At 35.1% G+C, this 27,396-nt stretch overlaps 1 protein-coding gene across 3 annotated transcripts; it reads right to left on the bottom strand.

Annotated features, from left to right (window-relative positions):
• Positions 1–2,745: 2,745 nt before the first annotated feature.
• On the bottom strand, positions 2,746–19,411 carry LOC122592527 (CBL-interacting serine/threonine-protein kinase 24). Of its 3 annotated transcripts, XM_043764776.1 has the most exons (15): positions 19,250–19,405; positions 18,668–18,869; positions 11,050–11,112; positions 10,856–10,927; positions 9,191–9,298; positions 9,011–9,085; positions 8,876–8,929; positions 8,373–8,498; positions 7,947–8,036; positions 6,808–6,930; positions 6,546–6,662; positions 4,206–4,322; positions 3,623–3,679; positions 3,154–3,228; positions 2,746–3,061 (listed from the first exon to the last, which is right to left on the bottom strand). In XM_043764776.1, the coding sequence occupies exons 2-15, from the start codon at positions 18,833–18,835 to the stop codon at positions 2,966–2,968; spliced, it is 1,341 nt and encodes a 446-aa protein (XP_043620711.1). In that variant the 5' UTR covers positions 18,836–18,869; positions 19,250–19,405; the 3' UTR covers positions 2,746–2,965. The 3 variants fall into 3 exon arrangements, with proteins under 3 accessions (XP_043620711.1, XP_043620712.1, XP_043620713.1); XM_043764777.1 differs by lacking the exon at positions 3,623–3,679 and having other exon boundaries at positions 19,250–19,406; XM_043764778.1 differs by lacking the exons at positions 2,746–3,061; positions 3,154–3,228; positions 3,623–3,679 and having other exon boundaries at positions 4,229–4,345; positions 19,250–19,411.
• Between the last annotated feature and the right edge of the window lie 7,985 nt (positions 19,412–27,396).

Genomic DNA, 27,396 nt, shown 5'->3' with positions numbered 1-27,396 from the left:
AATTCGTGAAATGGTTACTTTATTTATCCTTAGACTTGAGATGGAAGTGAGTTATGCATGTGTGGATTGCATTTCTAGGTATAGTTCTAACTGTCCTGAACAAGGTAGTAATAAAGAGCTATTTTCAGCAATGTTAAGAAACGACTTGGCCAGACACTTGTAGTCAATACAGGACTTGTAGTCAACAAAGGGATATTAAAGACTAAATCATTTCAAATTGGCAATTTAAGAAATTATTCTTAAATATTTACGGGAGCATTGACGTGTTGCTAGACGCTAACCAATGTTATTGCCTTTATGATAACATGCTCAAGTGGGAGCTGTTGGTATGTGATCACGTTATAATAATCGCATGTCTGGAAATAATTTAAGCCTACGGGGTCACACAAAATGATATAGTAACTCTATATTATTAATTAATATATATTAAAGTAATATATTAATTAATTTGATCACAAAATGATTAATAAACTAAATTAAAAGTATAATAGTGTTTATTTATTAAAAGGAGAAAGGCTTATGTGATAATTAGAAAATTAGTGTTAGACCCTAATTCCCTAATAAAGAGGGCCGGTTTTGAAAAGGCTTTTGAGGTATTGATTAACTTGGTCACCAAGCTATTAAACCCTAATTAATTCCCTATAGGTTAATTCTATAGGGTTTATTCATTACTTCACATAATAAAAAACCTTTTCTTTTTCCTCTTTAATCTATTCGACCGAAACCCTTTTTAAGGGTGTTCGGTTTGATTCCACTGAAACATATATACGTAACTACATAATTAATGCTATGCATTAATTGTAGTTTGTATTTGTTAGACGGATTCATATGGGTTTCGGATTATGGAGCTTTCGAATAAAGGGTGATATACAAAGGGGTTTGTTGATTATGATCGGGTACTAGCATACGGTATAAGAGTGTTTAGTGTGCAATTGTAGATAGGTTTTACTTTAAATTAATAATAATTATATTATTAATAATATTATTGGAAGCTTTGCACAAAGGTACACGTTTCGATTCTCTCTTTGTTAATTAATTTGATTACATATCTGTTTCGATTCTTCCGTTACGCATACTCGTAATTATATGCTTACATTCTAACAAAGATAGTGTGCCAAATGACGAAACAAGCTATTGGATATCATTAGATTCTTCTTAGTTTTTCCTGAATCAGGTTGCAAATTTAACTTGAGCAGATCCCCAATTAGGAACAATAAACTAGTAGCTTTAATGTCAAAAGCTGCTGCACATACCTTGAGATCTTTCAACCGAGAGAAAGGAATATTTGAGTTGATAACTCAAAAAGAAAGAAATGTACAAGTAGTTAATTTGGAACAAAAGAAGTGCACGTGTGGTAAATGGGAGATTTATAAGTATCTTTGTTCTCACGTCTTAAGTGCATGTGCCAAACTCTCTATGAACAGTTGGCAATATGTTGATAGATGTTATTCTATTGCCGAGTATTGTTCTACTTGGGAATCTGAGTTTTCACCGCTATCTCACGAAGAATATTGTCGTGCTTATCATCTATTATAAAATTGCTTCCAAACTCGAATCTAAAGGATAATAAGAAGGGTCGTCCTCGTTCAACAAGGTTACGAAATGGAATGGACATTAAAGAAGCTAAAAATGCCAATCTTTGTGGAATTTCAGAAAAAGTGGCCCTAATCAAAAAACATGTCCTTCTAAACCTAAGAGAATGGATACTAATCTCTAAAACGTGCCAAGGTGATAAATTAGTTCTTTCAATATCATTCTATTACTCTTTTATTATTCTTTTATAAATTGCTAAATGATTAGTTAGATGGCATGATGATATTTTTTTATAAATCGAGTTTAATGGACTTTTTAAATGTTTCAGATATGCACTGTGATTCTACTTTAAATATTATTCTTTAAATATTTTTTGACAGTTTAAGTGCTTGAAATCAATACATTATATGTCCTTTTGGTATCTTTCAAAAAATGCAACTCAATATGGATATCATGTACTTGCTCAGTAGCATGTTCCATTTGCTTTAAATTTTGTAAATGTCTCTGTAAATGTTACATTTTACTTGAATCAAGCAGCTTAATTTTCTATCATGGTTATGTGGTCTTTGAACACCTATTTGGTAATTATTTTTGAACACACAACTCTTGTTTGGTAAATACTTTTAGAACTTCATTTATTTGGTAAATACTTTTTGAAAATACTACAGTTTGGTAATTTACTCCAATAAACTATGGGAACAATCTTATTCCATCTAGTCATGACATTCCGGATGAAAGCAGAAAAACATCAATAACTTTCACAGTAAAAGACAGATTTTTGAGGGACTATGCCCATCTATCCTCGACATTTGAGAATCTGAAACCATGGACCTCCAGCATGAGATCCTCAAACTCTTCCCTTTCTTGCTAATCTCTGACTTGTCTTCTCCTAATCAAAGACGATAGATAAACTGAACCATCATTTCTCAAATGGTCCGACACTTGTTCAATGACTCCAACGCAAAAGTCTAGGATACTTATTAACGGGATTGTGGGAATCCAGCCATTCATCCGACCAAATATATGTTGAACTTCCCCTGCCTGAACCTCATGTAAACAACGGAGAAGAAAGAATATTGATATTTTGTATCACTTTACCTGCATTTGGGAATCTTCTGCTAAGGGTAAATAAGGTGCTTTGTAACTTTAGAAAGACTGATATTTCAAGAATAACAAATGGTTATCACCACACTGCACCGAACATATTCAATATAAAGTAAAATAAAATGATAGAAGCACACCTTTTTTATTTCATATACCTTATTAGCAAAATGAAAAGCCAGAACAATTGTACTATCTACCATCACTCAAAAACCTCTCAACAGTCCTAGTGCAAGTAATATCCACAAAACATATGTATACATCTACTGTACAATTATGAGCTACACCCGAAGACTGATAACAGATACAACTTTTGTCTTGTGAAATCAGGTCAGCATGTCATCGTTCTGTATAGAGAAGAGTTTGGTAGGCCCTCTTTCGGTTTCCATATAATGTGGTCTAGTTTAGCACAAAAATCCTTGTAGAACTGCCATCAACACCAAAAGAATGGTTGATAAGATCCACATATCAAGTGGGGCAAGAATAATTTGCTCAAACTAAGAAAATGAAGTAACTTGCCTTGTGGTATTCTAGAGTATCACCGGCAGCCTTCCGAACATCAACCATGAAAAGGGATGGTGCAACTTCATAGACCTTGATTAGAAAGTTCCAATGTGTTGGGATCAATAAATAAACAAACATAGAAATAAGAAGAAAAAAAAAACATGGGTGTGTTAGTTTGCCTTATACCTACAAAGTGTTACAAAGATACAATAAAGATTCATCAGGGTAACCTTTTACCCAAAAGATACAATAAGATTCATACACAATGCTCTCATAAACACATGAAGACTGTTGGAATATTTGTAAATCAAAAATTGCAATAAAAAAAACCGGAGAAAATAGGAAGTTGGCTCAGCTGTAATAGTTGGTCTTGAACACTAATCAAAATGATAAAATAAATAAATATATAGAAACCAGAAGACCATGCCTCAATGCAAAGGAACAAAAAAAATCAAAAAGATTCAGAGTTTAAAATTAAATCTACCTCCAAAACAACAGCAAATTGTCCACCCCGATTCACAGATGCTCCCTCAAGCCTAGTCTGGGGTCATAATAAATTATTGAGTTGGGAGTACAAAATACGATTACAACTTTCATACATAATTTGAACTTCCGTTGCTTGTTTAGCAGATTCCCACAGGAACATTATGACAATTCTGTAAACCAGCAATATGGGATGAAAGGGGGCCCTTTTCATGCACATAGCACACTCAATCTATGAGATTTTATAGCTTAATTTGGCTCAATTCAATTGATGTATGTATAACCCTACAATATAGGGCTCATTAAAGGTTTTATAACAATCGACAGATTAAAATTCGTTATTTATGGACTGACTTGGTACCTCAAGTATTTAACGTAACTTTCAGAAGCCTGGGTGTAAATTTCAATACGTCTGAAATGTGATTTAAGGTTCTGAATAAACATGGATATTAACAAATGTTGTCTGATAGTATGATTAAGATTGAATAGCCAACCACCGGGTAGGTATCCATTATGCACGGTACCGAGACTAATACATTAGCTATGACTATAAAAATTTCATGTATGTAAGAGTGCAGATGTACCTTGTAGCCACGCCTAAGGACCTTGAAACCGAATAGTTCTGCCACCACTGTAATTGCAGATATTATATCTTTAGCAGGCTTTCGTGAAACAAAACGAGTTTGTCTCTTTACATGATCCTGTAATGGGTCAAATAAACCACCTACATTACAAACTAATAATTAATCAGCAGCATTTGAGCTATTAAATGAAAGACAAAGACGCCAGACAATAATCATGATCACGACATGTAGTCAAGACGTTTAAATAAAGAGGCTAGAATCAATCCTGATGCGAGAACCATATACCCATATTAACTGCATATGCTAGTTGCATGTGTGAACCACAACCTATCGCATCACACATAATATTATGTTTCTAATAGCCTACGAGAAACTATTAGCTTCACCAAAGGGCCTTTATGCTAGTGGTACTCGTGGTGACCCATCAACCAATAGGTTATGGGTATTGGTGACAAAGTATGAATAACTGTCCAGTATATATCTGCCTCTTAAAAAAAAGGGTTACTAACTTTACACTTCCCAAGAATAAGAAGAAACTGCCAACGAAACATCCTAGCATGAAGATTGTTGCAGCTTTCATGGGAAGAAGGAAGCATTTTTATATAGATTAGGGTCAGAAATGGGAAGAGATTTATCACTGACATTTTAGACAACTCAAATGGCTCAAAAAAATAACGAATACTTTTGGAATGGTGAATTATTATTATTTCCCTTATTTATGATTGATTCCTCTTGTATCCTCAACTTTGAGCTGTTTATTGTTTTAATCTCACTTTTTTTGGCAATATATATCATAGACCTTTATTACCATAGTATTTTTAAACCATCAACTTTCAATCGAAATACATTTTAATACCTTGACCTTTTTAGCAACTTTCTAACAATCAAATTATTTAATTAGCATTTAAACCTAAAACTTAAAAAAAAAAAATTGGTTTCAACCAGCTCAAGAACGATTTTGCCATCTCAGGTAAGCAAAGTTTATCATATTAAATATTGCCACAAAAATTAAGTGATTAAAATGATAAACCTCAAAGTTCAAAGATTAAAACAATATTAACCCAATTATATATAGATGTGTTAAAACAATACTAACCCAATTATATATAGATGTGTCTGATTTGAATGGAGGTGAATTTCAGTGGAGAAAGCTGGACATGCCCGTCTTCAAAGGTGAAGAGGCATATGGTTGGCTTTATCACATGGAGAGGTACTTTGAGACTTCGACATTCAAAGAATCAAGATTATGGAAAAACTATGGCCAGCAATTTTGTGCATGGAGGGTTGGCCAGTGTCATGGTATAGGTAGAGTGCAAGGAATACACCTTTTTTGTTCACGGGGCAGTCTGAAAAGGTGACTTCTCGAATATGACAGTTTCTAACCATCAGTCAAGATGAAACAGCACAAGATATGTTACCTCCTTCCAAAAGTTGGCAGGACAACTGGTAGATGTCACTGAACCAGTATTAGAAGGTACGTACATCTGAAGTCTCAAAACAGAACTTTGATCCTTTGTTCGTGTTATGCAACCTAAGGGTTTAAATCATACTAATGATTACCGATTTCAATCGAGGCTAGCAAGATGTTTAAGAATGCTTCATGAGAGGAGGGTTACCATGCTGGCAAGTCAGCAACTAGTTTCTCGTCTAGCAACTAGTGGAACGGGTTCAACTGAAGTGCCTCCAACAAAGTAGAGAGGGAGTAATTCAACTTTACAACATGGTCAGTTCAACAAATTTTATAGATGCCAGATGGCTTAGAAGTGATCTAAAAGACATTAATTGGGTTTTATGAAAAATACGAATCATGTCATCGACAGAGTAGTAAAGCAGCTGATACGAACCAAAATAAAGGGGCTTAGTTACTACTCGTATTATACTTAAGATAATATCCAACTCCATCCAACAACGATATCATGGCCAAGGATGTACTACACAAAGATACATGTCATCGAGACAGTAGTAAAGCAGCATAATACGCTTATCAAATTGGCGTTCTGAATGAACCAACCCTCTCCCATACCAGATTGTAGAATGTACGAACCGTGTACCAGTTTCCGTTCCGCATACTGCAACGCACCACAATCCATGTGACTGTGAGGTGAACTCATGGAGTGACAGAGATCTACTGTTGACAACCTTATTCACAATTATTTCCTTCTGTTATTGGACACTCAAAATCTTGAACTGTAGTAATGACATTTTTTTTTGTTTGCAATCTTTCAGGTCTAAATGGTAATGGCGTATTTGTCTCATATCATGTTTATACTTATACTATGGTTGATATGCAAGTCATAAACTGAGTTGGATGTGTAACATATAAAAGTACTAAAGATATACCTGACGTCTATCAAACAGGGCAGATAGATTCAGTCCTTGAGAGAGGGTGATCATCTCAAATGCATTCATTGTTAAAGGGGCAATTTTCTCCTCAGATTTTTCCATCACATATTGATCCTACAAATTTAAGACCACCAGCAAAATACATATTCAATTGTCAAAGAATTTCAGCATACTACAAGGCAGTCAGGCCCACAGACAAGCTTGCTGTTTGAAGTTTTTATGATTAAGAAAAAAAAACAAAAACCAAGATAGTTCCTACCTCAATGTCCTCGAAAACTGCACGAACATCATCCAAACACACATCACATTCTTCTCCCTGGCTGATTGAAATATAGTTCATCTGGAACCACGGATGTTTCCTTATCCCATCAATCCGTATACGCTGTTTAAGATTATTAAATTAAAAATAAAAGAAAAAGCTTTGTGTTAGCAATCCAGCAAGACACTGTGGCCGCGCAGTGTGCTAATACATGGCAAGACAAAGAAGTGATAGCAACTTTCAGCTAAAAGAACATAAAAAAGTATCTAGTAGTTTCAACTATATGATGAGATAGAAATAAAATAAGAATTGGGTTGATTATTGTATTAAACAGATGAAAAAAAGAGGGAAACTGCTTAAATGAAAACCAATATAATTTACAGTTATATGAAATCAAAGGAGCACATATTCATTTAAGGTAATATTGCTAGTAAATGTAGCAAAACTTTGAGATGGAATGCTGTTACGATCAATGAACCTTGGGTTGTTCCAATATAATTCCCGTTTACCATGTAGATCCTTATCCCAAACAAACTATGTTAAGATAAAAAGCTCAAAACAGATAATTAAGCAGAAGCCACAACAATTGGCCAATTATGTAACTACTCTTGCCAACTTTGAGTTTGAGTAGATTATGATGTAAGGTGGACGTCAAAGATTTTAGGAAACAGTCTCTCTACGTTTCGGTAGAGGATGGCTGTCTATATCTTACCTCACCCATACCTTTGAGTAACATATCTGTGGGATTGGGTATTGTTTTTGTGGAGGTCAAAGATATTTTAGCAACTAGAATAGTAATGAGTACCGCACGTTATTGATGTTATTTAACATCAGCGATATCTATGAAAGCTACTGAAAGCAAAATACTACTAATGACTCATTTAATCCCAAAAGGAATCCACTTTAAACATTCAGAATTATCATTTCCACGCTTCTAAAAAATCCTGTACATATACGGCGGGGTGTGTAAGAATAGGGTATGAATCCACAAATACTGAATGAAAAGATTAAATACATTACAAGAATCCATAAAAAGAACATTGATGTAATTGGGAGTTTGGAACAAGTATCTTGCCAGAAAGTGAGCTGGCAATTCATATCTAGCTATTTGCAACTTGAAAAATTAAACAGATACTCACTGTTTTGGGGTTTGGATCAAGTATCTTGTCTATTAAAGACTTTGCACCAGAAGGGAACCAAAGCGGATATGAAAACTCGGCTGCACTGACCTGTGTTATGAGGAAAGACAAAAGGTAAGTAGTAGCAGATCTTGAACAGTATAAATCTGAGAACTCATAGTCAGAGTGGCTCAGGAACATGCAGACACAATGGATCTTAAGAGTTTCATCTACCATTCAAATAAAGTAATAAACACATCATATTTGTACAGATGATTTTCAATGTCAGGTTGCCTATAATAGATTATGGGCAAGATTAACATTACAATGTGATGTTGTTTTGCGTAGTGTGGTGCTTATTCAACATCCATTATACAAATTATTGATTCTACATCCCTGTATGAAAAGAAAATAATTTTGATGTGCGCTGAAGTCTGGGAAGTTAACCTTTTTATACAAAGTTGGAAGATCTGACTCCTCAAATGGAAGATATCCAGTCAATAGGACATAAAGGATGACTCCACATGACCAGATGTCAGCAGCAGCACCGTCATATCCACGCTTCCTTAATACCTAAACGTGAACTATGGTAAGGACTTTATTCAATGCATAGAGCGAGAATGATATATAAGCCTAAAGATAAGTGTAATCCATTAGATGTTTGACATGTAGCTTGCCATTTTTCTCTTTCCTCATCTTTGTCATTGATCATGCCATGTGTCGTCACCATATTCTTAGGCCTATTTTTAGGCAAACCAATTTGGCTTATCTATAATGTATTTCTCGTCAGAAATAACAAAACAAAGATGCATAGCAACTGATACATGGAGGGATCGAATTTATATACAAAACTTAAACGATATATGTTAGTTATTGCGAAAGCGGACTTAAGAAATAAAGGGGGCACTTTCTTATTATATTCTGATTAAGATTTCTTCAAGTGGGTTTACCTCTGGTGCAATGTAATTTGGGGTTCCACAAGTGGTATATAGAAGTTCAACACCCTGAAAATTAGTTTTTATATTAGAAAAAGAAGTGCCAAAAGAAGCAATATATACAGACCCTGTCAGCAGAACAATGCCTACTTCTTGTGACAGTGCACTGAGTCCAAAATCAGAAACCTTCAGCCTTTCTTCGGCATCAAGAAGAAGATTTTCTGGCTATATATGAAAGAACACCGTTAACAGTCAACAAAAACATGTAATATGAAATCCTCCTAGATACCATCAAAGATCTAGTCATGCCTTAATTTCTTCCCTACTCACCTTTAAATCCCTATGGTACACACCCTTGGAATGGCAATGGGAAACCGCATCAATAAGCTGTTGAAAGTATCCTCTAGCATCTTTCTCTGAGAGCTTTTGTTTGTGAACCTGGCAACCAAGCAAAAAGATTGTTCAGTTCTGCTACTTTATTGTGCTTTCTTGGCCATGTTACATAGTTATGAGTTATAACAATCAAGATGAAAGGGGAGGGGAATTTTAATTTGGATAAAAAAAATGTGTGAAAGATGTTAGGATATCTTGAGCCCTCTAAGATCTATTAGATGGAAAAGGAAAAATGCATGTGTCGCAACAGATTATTTTCCATTAATTGCATGAATGCTACATGTCTTGGGCACATGGGATAAGATATATTGAGATCAACCAACTTATATGAATAAACTACCATTATGTTTTCCACCTGCTAGTGAAAAACAGTCCCTTGACTAAGTGGACTAGCAACCACACATGAGCTTCTATGTCTATTCATTTTAAATCATCTGTGTATGATGCAACTTTAGGCTCACTATTTACTTTATAAAAACAGCTTTTTTTGTACAACTTTTTGGTTCCAGTTCAGGCTTGCACCATTGATGGAACGACAAAAGGGAATATCACGCAAACAACCTAAAGCCTGGCATCCCAAACTTGTAGAAGATAATGACACATAGTACGGAAATTGGATTTTTGTAAAAATTGGGAGAAACTGTACACCAAAGAGTATGTGTGGTAGTAAAAATATCTCAAGTGATTCAGGCAATCTTGAAATATTTATATGAATAATTTGTTACATAAGATTCAGCTAGGGTCATTAGACAATCATTTAGATTAGAAAGATCTTATTAGATATAGTGAACTCTCCGGAAAAAAAAGTGTAATCGGAATGGTTATAACTTTTAAGCTTTTTTGAAAGAATTAGGTTACATAGTGTGACTTTATTATTACTGTATGTGATGCCCACATTTAGAAAGAGTAACTGCTGTTTAACTATGTGAACACACTTTCACTCTCTTGGTCCCTGACTCCCTGCAAGGATAGACATTTCTATTCTTCTTCACATTCTTTTAGACAACCCTTTATAACCTTGGTCAACTTCGACTTCTCAACCAAGCTTCAGGCCCTCAACATAAGTATTTCAAGTAAAAGCCATAAGAATCACACACATCATTTCAATAAAGTAACTCAATAGACAACTTCCAAGGAAATAAATGATAGCATCTCTTCGGTAAAATGAGATAATTCACTTTTCAATAAGCCAAAACAAAGAAACTCAATAGTTACAATGCCAAGCTTAATGATTATTAAAAAGGGTAGGGTGTGGTTTGTGGGTTGAGGTATATGGGAACCATCAACATGCCAACTCACAACCCGTCAACCCAAAAACAAGACAACTATCACCCCTATCTGTAAGTAAGCATGCATAAGTATAATACGTATCTTGCGATAACTACTAATTACTTGATATGGATTAAGCAAGTAGATCCCGGTAATCACATATATCTACAAGGACAACCAAATGCAACATAGTCGAACAAGGAGAACAAATACTTTTAAAAGGAAATAAGAAAGTTCTTGATGATATAGATGCTCAAATGATAATATAGAAAATAGAATATAATGTAAGTGAATATTGATATGTATCCATGTACTAACAAAAGTAGACCTTACAATTCTGTCAAAAAGCTCCCCTCCAGAGACAAATTCCAGTATTATATATATCTTTGTATGGCTAGACAAGACCTAACAGAAAGAAAGGCTGTGTCACTTATATGTGCTTTAAAAATCATATCAAAATATTAATCTACTTGGAAAAATCAGTAACATACACAGAAACATTAATGTTCCAATGATTCGTACCATACCTCATGCAGTCTCACAATATTGGGATGTCTCACTATCTTCATTATGGAGATCTCCCTTTTAATCTGCAAAGCAACTTACGGATATGAATAAAATGAAATAATTAGACAAAAATAAATTACAAGCATCTTATTTGTTTAGCAAAAGTCTGCAAGATGTCAAGAATAAGATGGATCGTTCTCTTGCTCACTGGATAAATCTAGATACCTCTTCTTAATTTACCCACACTAATGAAGATACCCATTGAGTAGAGTCAAACGAAAGACCTCACACTTATGAGTTATCTTAATCAGTATCACTAGGCCACTCCATACTCTTATTAACAAAATGAGTTCTGGCAGTAAGAATCAACTTGAGACCATGATCATCATACAAACTCCAAATTTGAAGTATATAAATGTTATGTAGTTAAGGACCGAAATTTCGGTGTTTTGGTCAAGGACCGATATTTGAAATTTTAGAAATTTCGGTGGGACTTCAGTGGGATATTGGTAATATATTATCATGCAATATCTATATATATAATAAGAATTAATACTTAATAATACTTAATCAAAATATCAAAAGTCAAGCTTAAAACCCTAAAATGCTCTCCCCTCTTGGCGATTTTCGATCCCATGGCTGCCCTCTATTGATTCGATTTCTTATTCCTTGTTAATGTGTCCCTCTCCCTAGTTCTTGAGTCCTTTGGACTTCTGAATTCGGTGATGTGCATGTTAGAGGTGTAGTGTCGTTTCAATTTAGGGTTTTCTTTCCGTTTTTCTTTTGATTGCCGAAATCCTAAACGTTCTCTTCTTCTAATCTTTTAGCAACCTTTCCAGATCGCGGCTAATTGTTTAGTTCAGCTAGATCGCCGGCCATCTTGCTAACGGATTAAGGTTAAGTCGATTGTTTTAGGATTTCTTAGGGTTAGGGTTTCTCTTTGCTGACGTTTTTCTTGCATGGTATTATGGTAACCTGATTTATGAAGAGAGCTGGTTCAATTGATTTATCGGATTTACTTGGTACTTTTGATAGAATTAAGAGTAGAGCTTCTGATCGTATGAATATGGATGATGTCCATAAACCAGTTAGGGTTCCTACTTCTTCTAACCCTAATTCTGGAACTTTTTCTGATGAGGGAAAAGATAATGGGGATTTGAAGAAAGCTTCAACTAATGAAGCTGGTAATGATGAGTCGTATGCAAAGTCTGAGATTCCACCCATGCCTCCTCCTCCTTCGTATCAATCATTTGATCAGAATCAGAAGGGTACGGAGGAACTAAGCTCTGGTACTGGGTCTTATGCTTCGAAGTTGAAGAATGATACGTCTCATTCTTATGCTTCGACATTAAAGAAAAATAATATGCAGAAAAAAGTTAATTTTAGGTACATTGATACTGAAGCAGGTAAAGATGGGATAGATTTGGTGCTACCCATTGAGTCGGTAAAGGAAGTGAACAATAGGTTTCTCAATTCATTGTATGGTTATTTCCTTGGTACTCGACTGACATATCCTGCGGTGGAGAATTACGTGAAAAATGCCTGGGCCAAGTTCGGATTGAAGAAAGTAATGATGAATAGCGTTGGTTTCTTTTTCTTTCAATTTGAATCGGCAAATGGAATGAAACAAGTATTAGAAAAGGGTCCATGGATGATTCGCTCAACTCCTTTATTTTTGAATGAATGGACTCCTAATACTTGCTTGACTAAAAATGAGCTGAAAAAGGTCCCTGTTTGGGTGAAACTATACGATGTTCCTTTAGATGTTCCTTTAGCGGCATATACGGATGATGGATTGAGTATGTTAGCTTCGAAACTGGGGAGACCGATTCTCCTTGATTCGTATACCAGTCAAATGTGTTTGAGTTCGTGGGGGAGACATAGTTATGCTAGAGCTTTAATTGAGTCGGATGTTTCTCTTGAATGGAAGGATGAATTGGTTATTGGTATTCCTAGTTTGAATGGGGATGGTATAACAAAGGAGGTAGTAGGAGTGGAATGCGAATGGGACCCTCCTCATTGTCAACACTGTAAAATTTTTAGTCATGACGATCTAGGCTGTCCTTTACAAATAACAAAATTAAAGGAAGCAAAAGGTAAGGAAGTTCAGAATGATGATGGTTTTACTGTGGTTAATCGGAAAAAAGGGAAATCCAAGGAAAAACAGATTGGGGGTGTCAAGTTGAACAAGCCTAAGCCTAAATGGGTAAACAAACACAAGCAACAGAATCCTTCGGATCTTAAAAAGTCTCCTGTGAATGTTCCAAATCAGAATAAAGATAACTTGCATGCAAAAAAGGATGATCCGGGTACTTCAAATGTGAGCACTAGTAATTCTTTTGCTGCCTTTTCTGATATGGTGGATGATGTCCCTGGTGATAAGGGTGGGGGACCTAATTTTCAAGACTCCTGGTGATAATAGGGGTGGGGGTCCGAATTATCAGAAGGATCCTAACAGGCTTTTGATGTTCCTGATTCAGATGATGATGAAGTTGAAGATGGATTTGATGAATTCAAGCAATCATTTTCTTTTGGCACTACAGGGGCAAGCACTCCTGATTTAGGTGTGCCTAATGTATAATATTGCAACTTGGAATATTAGGGGGATGAACCAAACCCCCAAGCAAAAAGAGGTTCAACAGGTACTTATAGATAATCATTTGTCTGTATGTGCTATTTTGGAGTCGCATGTTGCGGCGTCTATGCTAACCAATGTGTGTAGTCGAGTTTTTCATAAATAGAGTTGGGTTTCTAACATGGCTGTGTGTGTGGAGTCCTAGAATTATTATTGGCTGGAATCCGGATGATGTTGACCTTATGGTTCTTTCTTAGTCAGATCAGGTCATTCATGCCCAAGTGTTTTTTAAAACTGATAATAAGAGTGTCTTTTGCTCATTTGTTTATGCACATAATAGATATGTTCAACGTAGAGAGCTTTGGGATAATTTATCTTTACATAAGAGATTTGTAGGGGATAATCCGTGGTGCTTAATTGGTGATTTCAATGCTACTTTAACTCTGAATGATCATGCTAGTGGTACCTCGGCTATGGATATTGCTATGAGGGAATTCAATGAGTGTGCAAGGGATATTGAAGTGGTTGATGTTAATAGAATTGGCCTTCAATTCACGTGGAATCAGAAACCACAGGGAAATCATGGTGTTTTGAAGAAACTGGATCGGATATTAGCTAATGTCAAATTTCAGAGTGTCTTTTCAGGTGTTGTTGCTATTTTTCAACCTTATAGGATTTTTGATCATGCTCATGCTTTTTTGAGGTTTCCTAAAGCTTCTAAGTATCGACCGAAGCCTTTTAAATTTTCCAATGTCTTGGTTCATCATGATAGATTTAAAGAAGTTGTTGCTGAAGGTTGGGCTCTTGAAGTTGTTGGCCACCCTATTTATAGAGTGGTGAGTAAGCTGAAGGCCCTTAAAAAACCTTTTCGCGAATTACTTTATAATAAAGGTAATCTGCATGAAAGAGTGAATAAACTAAGGGCGGATTTAGATGAAGTACAAATTGTTTTAGATCGTGATCCTTTTAATATTGAGCTTAGAAATGAAGCAGTTATGTGTCTTCAGGCGTTTAATGAAGCAGTTTTGGATGAAGAACGGTTTCTTAAGCAAAAGGCTAAAGTTGATTGGCTTAATGTTGGTGACTCGAATTCTGCTTATTTTCATCAAGTTGTTAAAGCAAGAACAGCTAGGAGTGGAATTGATGCAGTCATGGATTCTAAAGGAAATGTCAATGATGGAAATCAGGTCAATTCGGCTTTTCTTGATTATTATCTTAATTTTCTTGGTCAGGCTGGTGTAGTTAACTCTCTTGACACTTTGGATCTATTTGTTAATGTGCTATCTTCTGAGCAAGCTTTGGAAATGATAAAGCCGGTGTCTAGAGAGGAAATAAAGCAAGCCATGTTTTCTATGGGGGATGATAAGTCTCCAGGCCCTGATGGTTTTTCTGCATGTTTCTTTAAGCATGCGTGGGATATTCTTGGGGAGGAAGTGATTCTTGCGATTCAGGATTTTTTTGTTAGTGGAAAGCTGTTGAAGAAACTTAATCATACTGATATTGCACTTATTCCTAAGACTGATACTCCTTCAAATATTACTGATTATCGACCAATTTCTCTTTGTAATGTTCTGTTTAAGTGTATTACAAAGATAATTGCTAATCATATAAAGGATTCTCTGGCCAAGCTTGTTAGTGTCAATCAATCGGCATTTGTTCCAGATAGAAGAATCTCGGATAATATCCTCTTGACTCAGGAGCTCATGCATAACTATCATCTGGATAGAGGCCCTCCTCGTTGTGCTCTTAAAGTTGATATCCAGAAAGCTTATGACACTGTTAACTGGGACTTCCTAAAGCATATTCTGATTTGTTTTGGATTCCCGGAGCAAATAGTTGGGTGGATTATGGAATGTGTTACTACAACCTCTTTTTCTCTTAATATAAATGGTGTTCTTCACGGTTTTTTTAAAGGAAGAAGAGGTTTGCGTCAAGGAGATCCGTTATCTCCATATTTGTTTACCTTGGTCATGGAGATGCTCACGTTGATCTTGCAACGAAAAGTGAGACAATCGGAGGATTTTTCCTATCATCATCATTGCCGTGAACATAAGGTTATTAACTTGTGTTTTGCTGACGATTTGTTTATATTTATGCAGGGTGATGTTAATTCTGCAAAAGTCATCATGGAGGCTTTGGAGGAATTTAAGCTTGTTTCAGGTCTTGTACCTAGTCTCCCTAGGAGCACGGCTTATTTCTGTAATGTATTGAATCATGTTAAATTGGCTATTTTGAGCATTCTTCCTTTTGAAGAAGGTACTCTACCTGTTAAATACTTAGGGGTACCACTTATCTCGTCCCGATTAATGATTAGGGACTGCAAAGTTTTGGTTGACCGTGTAAAGAAAAGGGTGGGAGACTGGAAAACTAAGTTCTTATCTTTTGCAGGAAGGCTTCAATTGATTTCGTTAGTGATTTCTTCTATGCATGTCTATTGGGCCTCAGTTTTTCTCCTTCCTTCGAGTACTTTAAGTGACATTGAGCAAATTATGCGAGGTTTTCTGTGGTGTCAAGGTGATCTTCAAAAAGGTAAAGCTAAAGTTGCCTGGGAGATTGTTTGTTTGCCTAAAGAGGAAGGTGGTCTAGGTCTTCGCAACTTGAATCAGTTTAATATTGCCTTGCTTTCTTCTCATATCAGGCATTTGTTGTCTCGTAAAGAGTCGCTTTGGGTTAAATGGATTCATACTTATAAATTACGAGGTAAGAATTCTTGGCAGGTTCTTGGAGTTGGCGGAAACTACTTCAGTGTAGAAATGTCCTAAGGCGGTTTTTTGGTTTTAAATAAGGAATGGAAGATTGGCATCGGCCTGGTTTGATAATTGGCATCAGTTTGACCCTTTAATATCCTATGTTTCTCCATGGCAAATTGCTAATGCAGGATTTGGATTGGATGCTACTGTGCGAGATATTATTCAAGAAGGAGTGTGGAAATGGCCAGATTCGTGGAATGCCCGACTGCCCAACTTACAGCCTCCTGTGATGCAAGAACATGTCTGTGACTTGGTGGTTTGGAGGGACGCTAATGGTGCTACTCATGAGTTTTCTGTTGCTCGTGTTTGGGAATCAATTCGGCACTCTTCTCCAAAGGTAGACTGGTTTCATTTGGTGTAGTTCAATCAGCGTATTCCTAAGCATGCCTTCATTTTGTGGTTGGTGTTCAAACAAAAGCTTAAAACACAGGATATGCTGAGTTCTTGGGATGTCCATTCGCTATCGGTCCTTCCTCAAGTTTGTGTATTTTGTGGGCTGCAACCGGATTCCCATAGTCATTTATTTTTTGAGTGCTCATTCTCTTTACAGGTATGAAATGAGGTGTGAATTAAGGTTGGCCAGGCTAATCAGTCAGGTATTTGGAATGATATTAAAAATGAAATCCTTCCTGTTGCTAAGAAAAAGTCCATGTTTAGTGTGGTCGCCAAACTGGTACTTGTAGCTTCTGTTTACTATATATGGCGAGAAAGGAATGCACAGATCTTTAAAAAGAAACGAAGGTCATGCAAAGAAATTGCTACATGTATTGTTTCTACTGTTCGATTGAAGCTTGCTACTTGCAGATACAAGAGGACAAGACAAGTGGAGCATTTTCTCACTTCATGGGATCTTCCATTTTCATTAACTAAGTCTTTGTAATTTTTTTGATTGCGTCTAAATTTTTCTGTTTTTCTGAACAATTGAAAGTGGCATGTCACTTTCTTTTGGTTGTTGCACGTTAGTGCATGGGTTGTAAGTCGTCTTTTACCGAAAAAATAACCAGGGGTGACGGCCTTTTACCGAAAAAAGTGTCAATATTTGATAAATTAGTGTTAATACTTGCAAAAATTAGTGTTTCTTATGTTGTTTTTAAGTTTGGACAAAACAAATATTAAATAGAAGAAAACGAAAAACCACCGAAATTACCGGTACTGAAATTCTAGAAGAAATCTGAAATACCACTGGTATACCGATATACCACCGAAATTGACTACATAATGTTAATGGTATTCGGATACCCAATGCATAACGCATAGTATCAAACAAAGCCTTATTATAATATAATTTAATCTCAATATGCCATCACTCACACTAAAAATGTACCCTTGAAGGTAAGTAAATCAAAATTTATTCTATGATGGAATAGATTCTCAACTATAAGCTCAATCTCAGAGATACATTTCACTTAGATTTGGTGACATATGACAAATCACAGAACCACGGAATAACATTTTGATCAACACATTAGTACGGAGAATAACATCTTAAATTAGTACGACATAAACAGATGTAACAGAACGTAAATGAAAGAGAAGGAAGCCATATAATTCAACATATGTCCAGATTTTTACAACTTTCTTAGGCCTCCCAGTCTTAACTTCTAGTCACAATAAAACCTTATAGCATTTATCTTTTAAAAGAAATAAAGATTACTTCTAGTATAATTCCATTTTCCATATTCGAAAACAAAAAGTATCATTTCATGCCTTTTCCATATTTCAAAACAAAAAGCATCATCTCATGTTACTTCAACTTATGACAGTATCAAGTAGATTAGATTAGAAAGTAACTAATAACGAAATGTTTATAGCGGCATGATGCCATAATCTTATGGTGAGCATGAGCGGACAAAACTGCCAATCAAAAAGTAACTTCAAAATACCCAGCATTAATCTTTAAAGAAACATGGCAACTGATAAACACCCTTGGAAATGTTTTGATTTTTCAGGTTTTCTGTTTTAATCAACTAACATGATATCTGTGTAACGCATCAAGGTGAATAGTTTTCAATGACTTGTAGATATGTTTTATAAATTACTAACAGTCATTAATAATTTTGAGTACTTTCAAAAAAATTATTGACTTTCAATTGTTTTTGGCTCACGTCAACAGATTTTGGTAGTTATCGAAGTGTCTGGATAGCGGTTGCAGTAATGTGTTTAATTTGTTCACCAACGTTAAAGCAATAAAATTTGATTCATCTTTGGACAACCTACAAGAGCATCTGTCGGGTATTACAACTAACATTTAATATTGAAAAGAACATTTGTTATTTATAGAAGGGAAAAAAAGGAACAGCTGAACAAACAAACCTGATCAACCATTTTATGCTTCAATATCGTAGTTTTAGCCAAAACCTTGACAGCAACAGCTTCACCGGTCTCAGTATCTTTGGCAATCTTGACCTTCGCAAACGTTCCCTCACCGATGGTACGACCAATCTCGTATTTACCAACCTTCTTCGTAACTCTCTTCATCATTTCTCAAACCTCACATCCACAATTTTTCTAACCACTAGTGTGTGTATATATACATAGAATTATATTATATAATCAATTTCCAAAAAGTAAGTTGTGAAGTAAAATGCACAATAACAACATGCACTTGAAAATGAAAACTTTAACCTAACTTTCGGATAGTTTCACACGTATATCACTTGACATGAAATTGACATACACTAACAAAAAAAGGGGATAATTGGCCTAAAAGAATTGGTCATATCATCAAATTGAAATTTCTATGACTACAAACTCAAAACACAAAACAACTTCGTAGAAACAGCTCAGAATTATTATTTACAGACAAACAGATAGACGTGTATTGTATATACCACTATTATAATAATATATGATAAATAATAACAATAATAATAGTAGAAATGAACGGGCACTTACATATAAGAAGAAGAAAAGAGCAGCGATTGACTGGAGATGAAAACAAGTGAGTTGACTCGGCGCGTTTCGAGAGGAAGAAAGGAACAGAAATGTGTACGCCAGGTGGCTCTATACTAGCTCAACTTCAAATCGAAGTGTAGAAAAGAAAGAAAAACAAATTGTGATTCTCCGCTTCTTACCTTTATTTAATAAACTAAAACAAATAATTATCTCCCTTTTTATAATAATAAATTACCTAATTGGTGTATCTAAAGATATACCTAATGATAAAATGATGACATGTTAAAAAATCAAGGGGCAAGATTAGAAAAGAAAATTAGTGCAATCCACATGTCAAATTGTTAACGTTTTAGGTTGATTTTTAAGCATATGAGTTAGGTTGATTAATCATTTTCCTTTTTAAAAACCCTAAATAACACGTAATATTTTTCAAATTCAAACTATTTTTAATTTTAATATTTTCATCTAATATATCTATAATATACTTACATCTCTTTAAAATTTAAAATAACTACACTATCATTTACATCAATTATTTTTAAAGTAATAACCACCATTACCGCCACCACCACATATCACTCTGTTATCGCCGACGCATTGTGCTGTTATCTCTCTCCTTCAAAAATTAATAAATATTATTTATTTTACTAATTGATAGTTAGATATCACAATTTAAAATTTTAATTTGCTTTATAGATCGAAAATATCCTAATCCATATAAAAAAGTATGTAACGTTCAATAGTTTTGTAATATTGTGGTACAACAAAAATTTTTATTTATTTATGTTTTTACAACAACAACACTTAATCGTGACAAAAGCAAGATATAAAGGAGACACCCTTATCCCTATTCAAAGGTAGAGAGACTGTTTGCAGAAAGACCTCCGGCCAGTGACGGATCTAAGAGTGAAAATCATGTGTGTCGAAACTTAGTTTGGGCAAATAAATTCCCCCCCCCCCTATTCAATAACAGGTTGGGTCGAGTTTTCACAAAACATCCTATTTATTAAATCAAAATTCTTTTGCGAAGCGGGTTCTTTCAAAATGTACCTATTAACAATTAAGAGAAATTTTCATAAGATATCCTTATTCTACTTTGTCATAACATTAAACTCAACTTCTATTCCGACCATTATTTTTACTACGAAAAATTAAAGCGGTTTTTATTATTGGAATTTATTTTTGGTGAATGTTGTTTGATTTCTCCTTCCAATCGATTTCAAACTTCCTCCCATGATTACTCTTAAATCTCGCTAAATTAGTTTTTTGGGGTATTATTATTACATAATAGCACTACTCAAAAAACTTGAGGTTTAGCGTTTACAAAGATTAGTGTTTTAAAGATTAGAGAGTAAGCTACTAATAAACTAATAGAATAATACCCGTCTTTTAAAAATATGGATTCTTAAAAATATTCGCCTAATGGCGTCAAAACATAGCGAAAGCCTTAAAGGAAAACGTTTACAATTCCCACTGGAATTGTCATTTATTAAAATATGGTGTTACTAAATCCGTATCATAACAATAATCAGGAAAATCAATGGCAACAACATAAATGTCAAACACTTCTACATAAGGACAAAGTCGTAAACATCTAAACATAATAAACGAATGTCTATAGATAAGGCTATCTTGGGTGACTAAAGCTAGCTTCAAGATCATCTACCCACGCCTCGCATTTTCTCACATCTACCTGCTCACTAATGTTGGACCTGAGGGCACATTTAAAAAGAGCAAGTGTTAGCTAACGAATGAGCTAAGTAAGATAACACATAGTTCTTAACGAATTTGTCCATTTCAATATTTGAAAAAATACATTATAATCATTAAGGCACAAATCATAGCACATCATCATCTCACGTTACATTTCACATGTCATGTTATAAAGCACAAGTCATTTCAAAGCATCACGTCACATTACATTAATTGTCATAGGGTTTACAATCCTAATTATGTCTATCATCATTCACTTTCACTTTTCACTTTAAAATTTTGGTAGATATCAGTCACCTATCACATGGAAGGTGGGGATTGTGTGTAGGTGGTCCTAAGACTTGACAAGGAACCTCACACCCGACATGATGGGTATAGTCCATCAGCGTCGTTAAAGAAAGACATAGTCAATCCATGAGTATACTAATTATGCCTTTGTGCATTTATTGGTGAGTTACTCCACCCGAAAAATACTCAAACACGTACTCTTCGTCACAAGGAGCCACCCAAGCGACCGCATGGCACACTAGCCTACAAGAAGCTAATGCGGGTTAAGCTTAACACTTTCTTTACACTTTGCTCGAGCTACACTTTATATTTAGTTCAGGTGTTCACATTACCTAAACTACAATTTATCACTTTTTACGTTCAGGCCCTTAAACGTGCGCATGTCATGACATACCTAGTATGTTTAGTATGTTAGGTGTATAAGCCATGAACTAATCACGTATATTCATCACAAATCATGTCATCGTATAGTATGAAAAACTACATCATGACAACATTATAAGCAGCAGCATCATTAACATTTTGTTACACATCATAATCACATCATAATGTTGATCACATTATTATTACTCTAAGTATCAAATATTATAACATATCATCATTATCATCATCGTCACTTTAGGTATTATGATCATTCCTCTGTTCATATCATACATATTTGCATATCATACATATTTGCATATCGTGTATCATTGCATATTAGTTTTCATTGCATATCATAGTTCATCATCTATAGTATATTAATGCATATAATCTATCATTACATATGATAACATTACATATCATTGGGGTAGCATGTCAGGCTTCGATATACATCTACATAGCCCATATCATCTCTAGTGTAATCCCGAATACCCATATGATAACATTGCTTGTTCAGTAGAACTCTCAAATGGTTTGAGAGTTTCTTAGGAACAAGCAAAAGTATGCTTGTTCAGAAGAACTCTCAAACAGGGCAAACCCTTATGGGCTTGGGCTGACACAGTAAAACGCAAATCCAGCCATGTGCCTATATATAGGGGTGTGTGTTTGCGTGGTAAACACAAGAGTATAGAGAGAGAAACGAGCAAAATCTTGAGAGAGAAACCTCTAGAGCTAAGAACACACAAATCTAGTAGATCTTGTGGTGTTACTCAACTCACGCATTAACCACAAAACACACAACCGATTTGGTTGGCTTGTAGACTTAGATTACCACGTTGGTTGGTAAGGTTCATCCGGAAAGCCGCCTCACTATATTAACCAAATACGAGTGTTTATGTTGACATATATATATATATATCCTAAAAGGTAGATATAAAAACCGTAGGTTATCTCGTGGGATTTCGCACCTCGACATATCTTTAGTCAATCTCGTTTCGACGGTCCGACAAACGAGGTCGACCCGTAGGGGCTTACAACTGTTATCAGAGCCAAAGGTTTCAACACCTTGGTTCAAGATTGAGTCCACTTTTGGATATCTCCTTATTCGCGTGTTCATAAGGTGGAGATTGTTTTTAGGTGATTTTTTTTGAAAGAAAGGTTCAAACTTAACACCAAAATAAGACACATCTCAATCCTAAAAACTGTTTTCTCAAGGTTTCGACGATCAAGTAACAATACCGGGTTCAAGATCTAAGAAAGATTGAAATACAAGTTTGAAATTCTAAACTCTAATAACCAAAGTAGGTTAAGAGCTTTGGTGGTTCAACAACAAGAAGGTTCATATGAATAGGGTAGTATTGTTGAAAAGGTCGACAATGTCTATCTTGCTGAGATAAGTTCAGATGTGTCGTCAGATTCGGAACCAGATATTCCGAAAAGTGACGACACTAGATCATTCAAAAACCCTGAAAAATCAATAGTTGTGAGCAGTTCAAACAAAGTCAAAGATCAAAGACATTACTTGGTCTGGTGAACTTCATGACAAACATAACTATCACAAGGTATCTAGTTTCAGTAGAAGGACTGACAATATGTGGAATATCGATACTGGATGTTCTATTCATGCCATTGGAGATAGTAGTGTTTTGTCAGACTTTGTTAAGATTGCTGATATTTAGGTGAAATTTGTTGGACCTACGCGGGGAATCGCAACTGGTCATGGTAAAGTGAGCATCGCTAATCTTCTTTACACTAAGGCCTTTGATCGATCGCGTTTTGAGTTGCTAGTCCAATTGACTAGAATGAGAAACCCTTAACTACTGTCTCTCAGGAACCATAAAATCAGAAAATGAAACACAAAAATAGAATAATGGTTTAAAGGGGAGTCGTTACTGCAAGGGACATGACGAATTCATGTGGCATTTAAATTTACTCATTTGCTACATCCGATCTCTTTTATAGTAATTAGTCCTTCTAACGCTTGTTCAATATACAGTATTAAGCATGACTATTATAAGATTTGTTACAGTAATTTTGATTTTAAAAATTACTGTAATCGAATTTATAACTTTATGCTCCGTCATGTATATTGTGAATAAAAGGGTTTCATTGCACGAGAGATAATGCTAAATAGAGTATTTGGTTTCTAGGGGGACTCAACTACGTTCTTATTGAACATTGAATAAACGTGTGTCGTGATAAGTATGTATTGTAGTTCAAGACTCTATTTTGAGTGTGTTTGGTACACCTTGATTTAGGTCTTTCATGTAAATTGCTCAAAAGATTAAGTTTGATAGTTGAGGTTTCGGTCAAAATAGGTCAAACTGAGTCACTTAGTTGATATATTTGACAGATATTTTGATTTGCAATTTACTTTAAGCTGTTGAATAGAAATTGCTTATTGTATGATTTAACATGATAATTGCTTAGATTCTAATCTTAATTGGGAAAATCTATTGTTTGTTATTTGTTATATTTCTGTTTAAGTGTTTTCGGGTTCAATTATTCAATTGAGATGAATACATGTACTGTATGGATCTGTAAATCAATGAAATTGAGCTTTAGCGTGTGTTTTAGTGTGTGTTAATGGTGGTTTGCGTGTGTGAGAGTTTGAGAGAGAAAGTGTGTGTGTAAATGGATGATTAGATTGCTTGAATGGTGAAAGGTTACAATACATGAGTTATGGAGGGGGTTTATATACTTATACACATTTTACACTAAGCCCCTGTCAGGTCGAAAATCGACCAAGTATAATTTGTTCAGAAATATTGAAGCTCAGAGAAAATACTTGTACAGAAATTCTGAGACATCCCTCAAAATTAGTTCTCTGAAGCTTCACCTCAGATCAAGATCAACATATCTGAAGACGTTCATTCTGAAGTCGAAGACTGAAGACTGAAGAAGGGAAACTTCTAAGGAGCAGAACTCTAAGAAGATTCCACTTGATTGAAGATCTGAAGGCTCTCAGTGAAAAAGTATTTACAATACTTTTTCACTGATTACGAGGAAGTCTTTTTGCAGGCTTTAAACTACCTTTACCCGGTTAATAACTTTATACCTGGGATTGGGATAGTTTTAGCAAAAGGTTGGGAATAAAGTATGCCAAGTCATATTAAAGAAACTTACATACTTTACCTTAAACAAACATGTTATGGATTTGTCCTACAAATCCATAAAAGCACCCAACCATATTTGTACGGCATTTGCCATGTCATCAAGACATGTTTGCCTATAAATATAAGACTTCTCACACGTGCAAAAATGCTTGGAACTTTGGCATTGCAACGTGTGATATATACTTTAAGTATTCTTACGAGTATTTCCTTGTTGTTTAGATCATTTGTATTTCTAGGTTGGAAAAATACATCTTGACTCTTTGCCATAATACTTGATTATACATAATATTTATATAGTTTCAAGCACTTGTTCTTATTTGATCACATCCATATCTGGATCGTAATCTAAACTAGTCTTTATCTAGATTAGTATTACTTGCCAGTCGGGTTACTTGATATAATTGTTATTATTATTTACACTTATTATATCCTGTATTCGAATAACATCTTGTGTAGGTGGACTCACATTTGGTATCAGAGCCTCCCAGGTTAAATCATTAAATTGTTATGCCTGTTTTAGTCCTACAAGATGTCTGAAACAGAACAACCAAACCCAAACGGTAACCCTAATGCTAATCTCAATGCTACTCCACCACCACCATCATATCCCAGTGTTCACATACACTTTCCTAACAACCCTGTCCCTAAGTTCAATGGGGATAGTGACTCATTTATCACATGGAAAGCATGCGTGCTCAAGTATATTGATGGGGTTGAGAGACATTTGACCTCCATTCTCTTAGAAGGACCTTATGTACCCATGAATGCCTCGACTGTTGTTTTTAACCAAGATGGGACCCCTAGAATGACACCCAAAGAGAAAGATCACTGGTCAGAAGAAGACCATCGATTGGCTGTCCTTGACTCAAAACTTCAAAATATGATTCTCTTTGCTGTCCCAGAAAGTCTAAAACCTACTCTTGTTTTACTTGACAATTCTAAATTAATGTGGGAAGAGTTGATGACTCAGTTTGAGGGTACTAAGGAAACTGTTGTCACAAGAAAAGTTGCTTTGAACAAAAAATATGAAGCCTTCTTTGCATTACCAAATGAAACTTTGACTCAAACATATATTAGATTTACAAACTTGGTGAATCAATTGAAAGCTTTGGGTGTTGATAAAGATAAAGAAATTTTGTTGGAAAAGTTTTGTGATATACTACCTTCTAAATGGGAAAATTTGATCATGGTTTTAAGACAAGGAAAAACCCTTCACAGTCACACTCTAGCCTCTTTATACGGTGCTTTTAGATATACTGAGGAAAATAAAGCTGAGAGAGCTGTGACTGAGCAAGATGCTAAGAATCATGTTTCTACCAGTTCTGCCCTGGTTCATTATTCTGAACCTAATGACTCTGCCCTACTATCTTCTGAGAGTGATCATTATGACTCTGTGAAGAAGATGGTAGCTGAATTGATGAAAGCTGGTATTTCTGAATATGCATCACATGAATGTGATGAGGATGATGATGATGATCTTGTTGCAATGATTGCCAAAACTTTTAATCGTTTCAAATTTAAATCAAAAAGAAATGGCAAACAATTTTGTTCAAATAATTCCATTGACAAGTCCAATTTAGAGTGTTTTAAATGTGGAAAGAAAGAACATTTTATGAAGGAATGCAAATCATCACAGCCCTCCTCATCACAAACTGCCCCTAACCATTCTATCTTTCAGAAATCTGATGATGGGTACAAAGCTAAATACAAAAAGTTGAAAGCCCACATTGCACTTATGGCACAAGAAGAATCCAACAAGAATAGTTGCATAGTAGCAGACTCAGAAAAATGGGAGGATTCTGACGTGTCCTCTGATGATGAAGAAGAAGTGAGGGACATGTGTTTCATGGCTCGTGAAGATCAAGGTCATGTTGTTAAGTCTGATGTGGAATCCGGTCGATGGGTGGATATCATCATGAAGAAGGTTAGTGCTTTTGGTTTTGAAAAAGATGAGGAACAAAAATTAGATCTTTTAGTTCTGATAGAGGCCGATATTTCTTATGTTGAAACTGTGTGTTCAGAAAGTATTAAAATGTTTGAAATAAATTCTTCTGAACTGAACGCCAGTCAGGCAAGGCTAAAGGAACTAAAAGATGTTCAGTTGGCTTTAAAAAGTTATCAATCTCTGGTGTCCAAACTTGAACTTGAAAAGGAAGAATTAAGGATTATTTTAGAAAAAGAACAAAAAATAATCAAATCCTAGATGAAATCACCATTTCCTGAAGCTGCCATTAAGAAAACTTTTGAAAATCAAAGAATTGCATATGGCACAGGTGATCTTCATCTTGCATCTGTAATAACTGATTTATATGCACTTCTGAAAGAAATGAGACCAGATATAATTTTCAAAGATTTTGGTAAAACAAAAAAGGTAACTGAACAAGCCCAGGAACAACCTGAGGGAAAATCTGAAGCACGTCAGACTAGTGCTTCAGACAAGAAAGTTAAAACCAAGAAGCCTTCCCCTCCCGGAACTTCTTGGTAGTGGCTCCCCTCCATGCCTCATTTCATAGGGAACCTCAAAGTGGCTCTATTTCATTATATTCCATCCATATCCCAATTCCATTCATTTAATACCCCTTTGGTGTCATTAACATAACAGGTGTCATTTCTAGTCTATCTCTTTCTATTTCTTTTATATATATGGAAAGTTTCAAAATCATCATA

The sequence above is a fragment of the Erigeron canadensis genome, chromosome 3 (genome assembly GCF_010389155.1).
Source record: "Erigeron canadensis isolate Cc75 chromosome 3, C_canadensis_v1, whole genome shotgun sequence".
NCBI classification, from domain to species: Eukaryota; Viridiplantae; Streptophyta; class Magnoliopsida; order Asterales; family Asteraceae; genus Erigeron; species Erigeron canadensis.
This window is presented reverse-complemented; position numbering and strand designations above follow the sequence as displayed.

Coding starts and splice junctions, on each gene's coding strand:
- LOC122592527 (XM_043764776.1), bottom strand. CDS start 18,835: ATGATGAAGAGAGTTACGAAGAAGGTTGGTAAATACGAGATTGGTCGT. Junction 11,113..18,667: donor AGCATAAAATGGTTGATCAG/GTTTGTTTGTTC, acceptor GTTGCTTTGCAG/ATTAAAAGGGAGATCTCCAT. Junction 6,663..6,807: donor CAGTTTTCGAGGACATTGAG/GTAGGAACTATC, acceptor TTAAATTTGTAG/GATCAATATGTGATGGAAAA.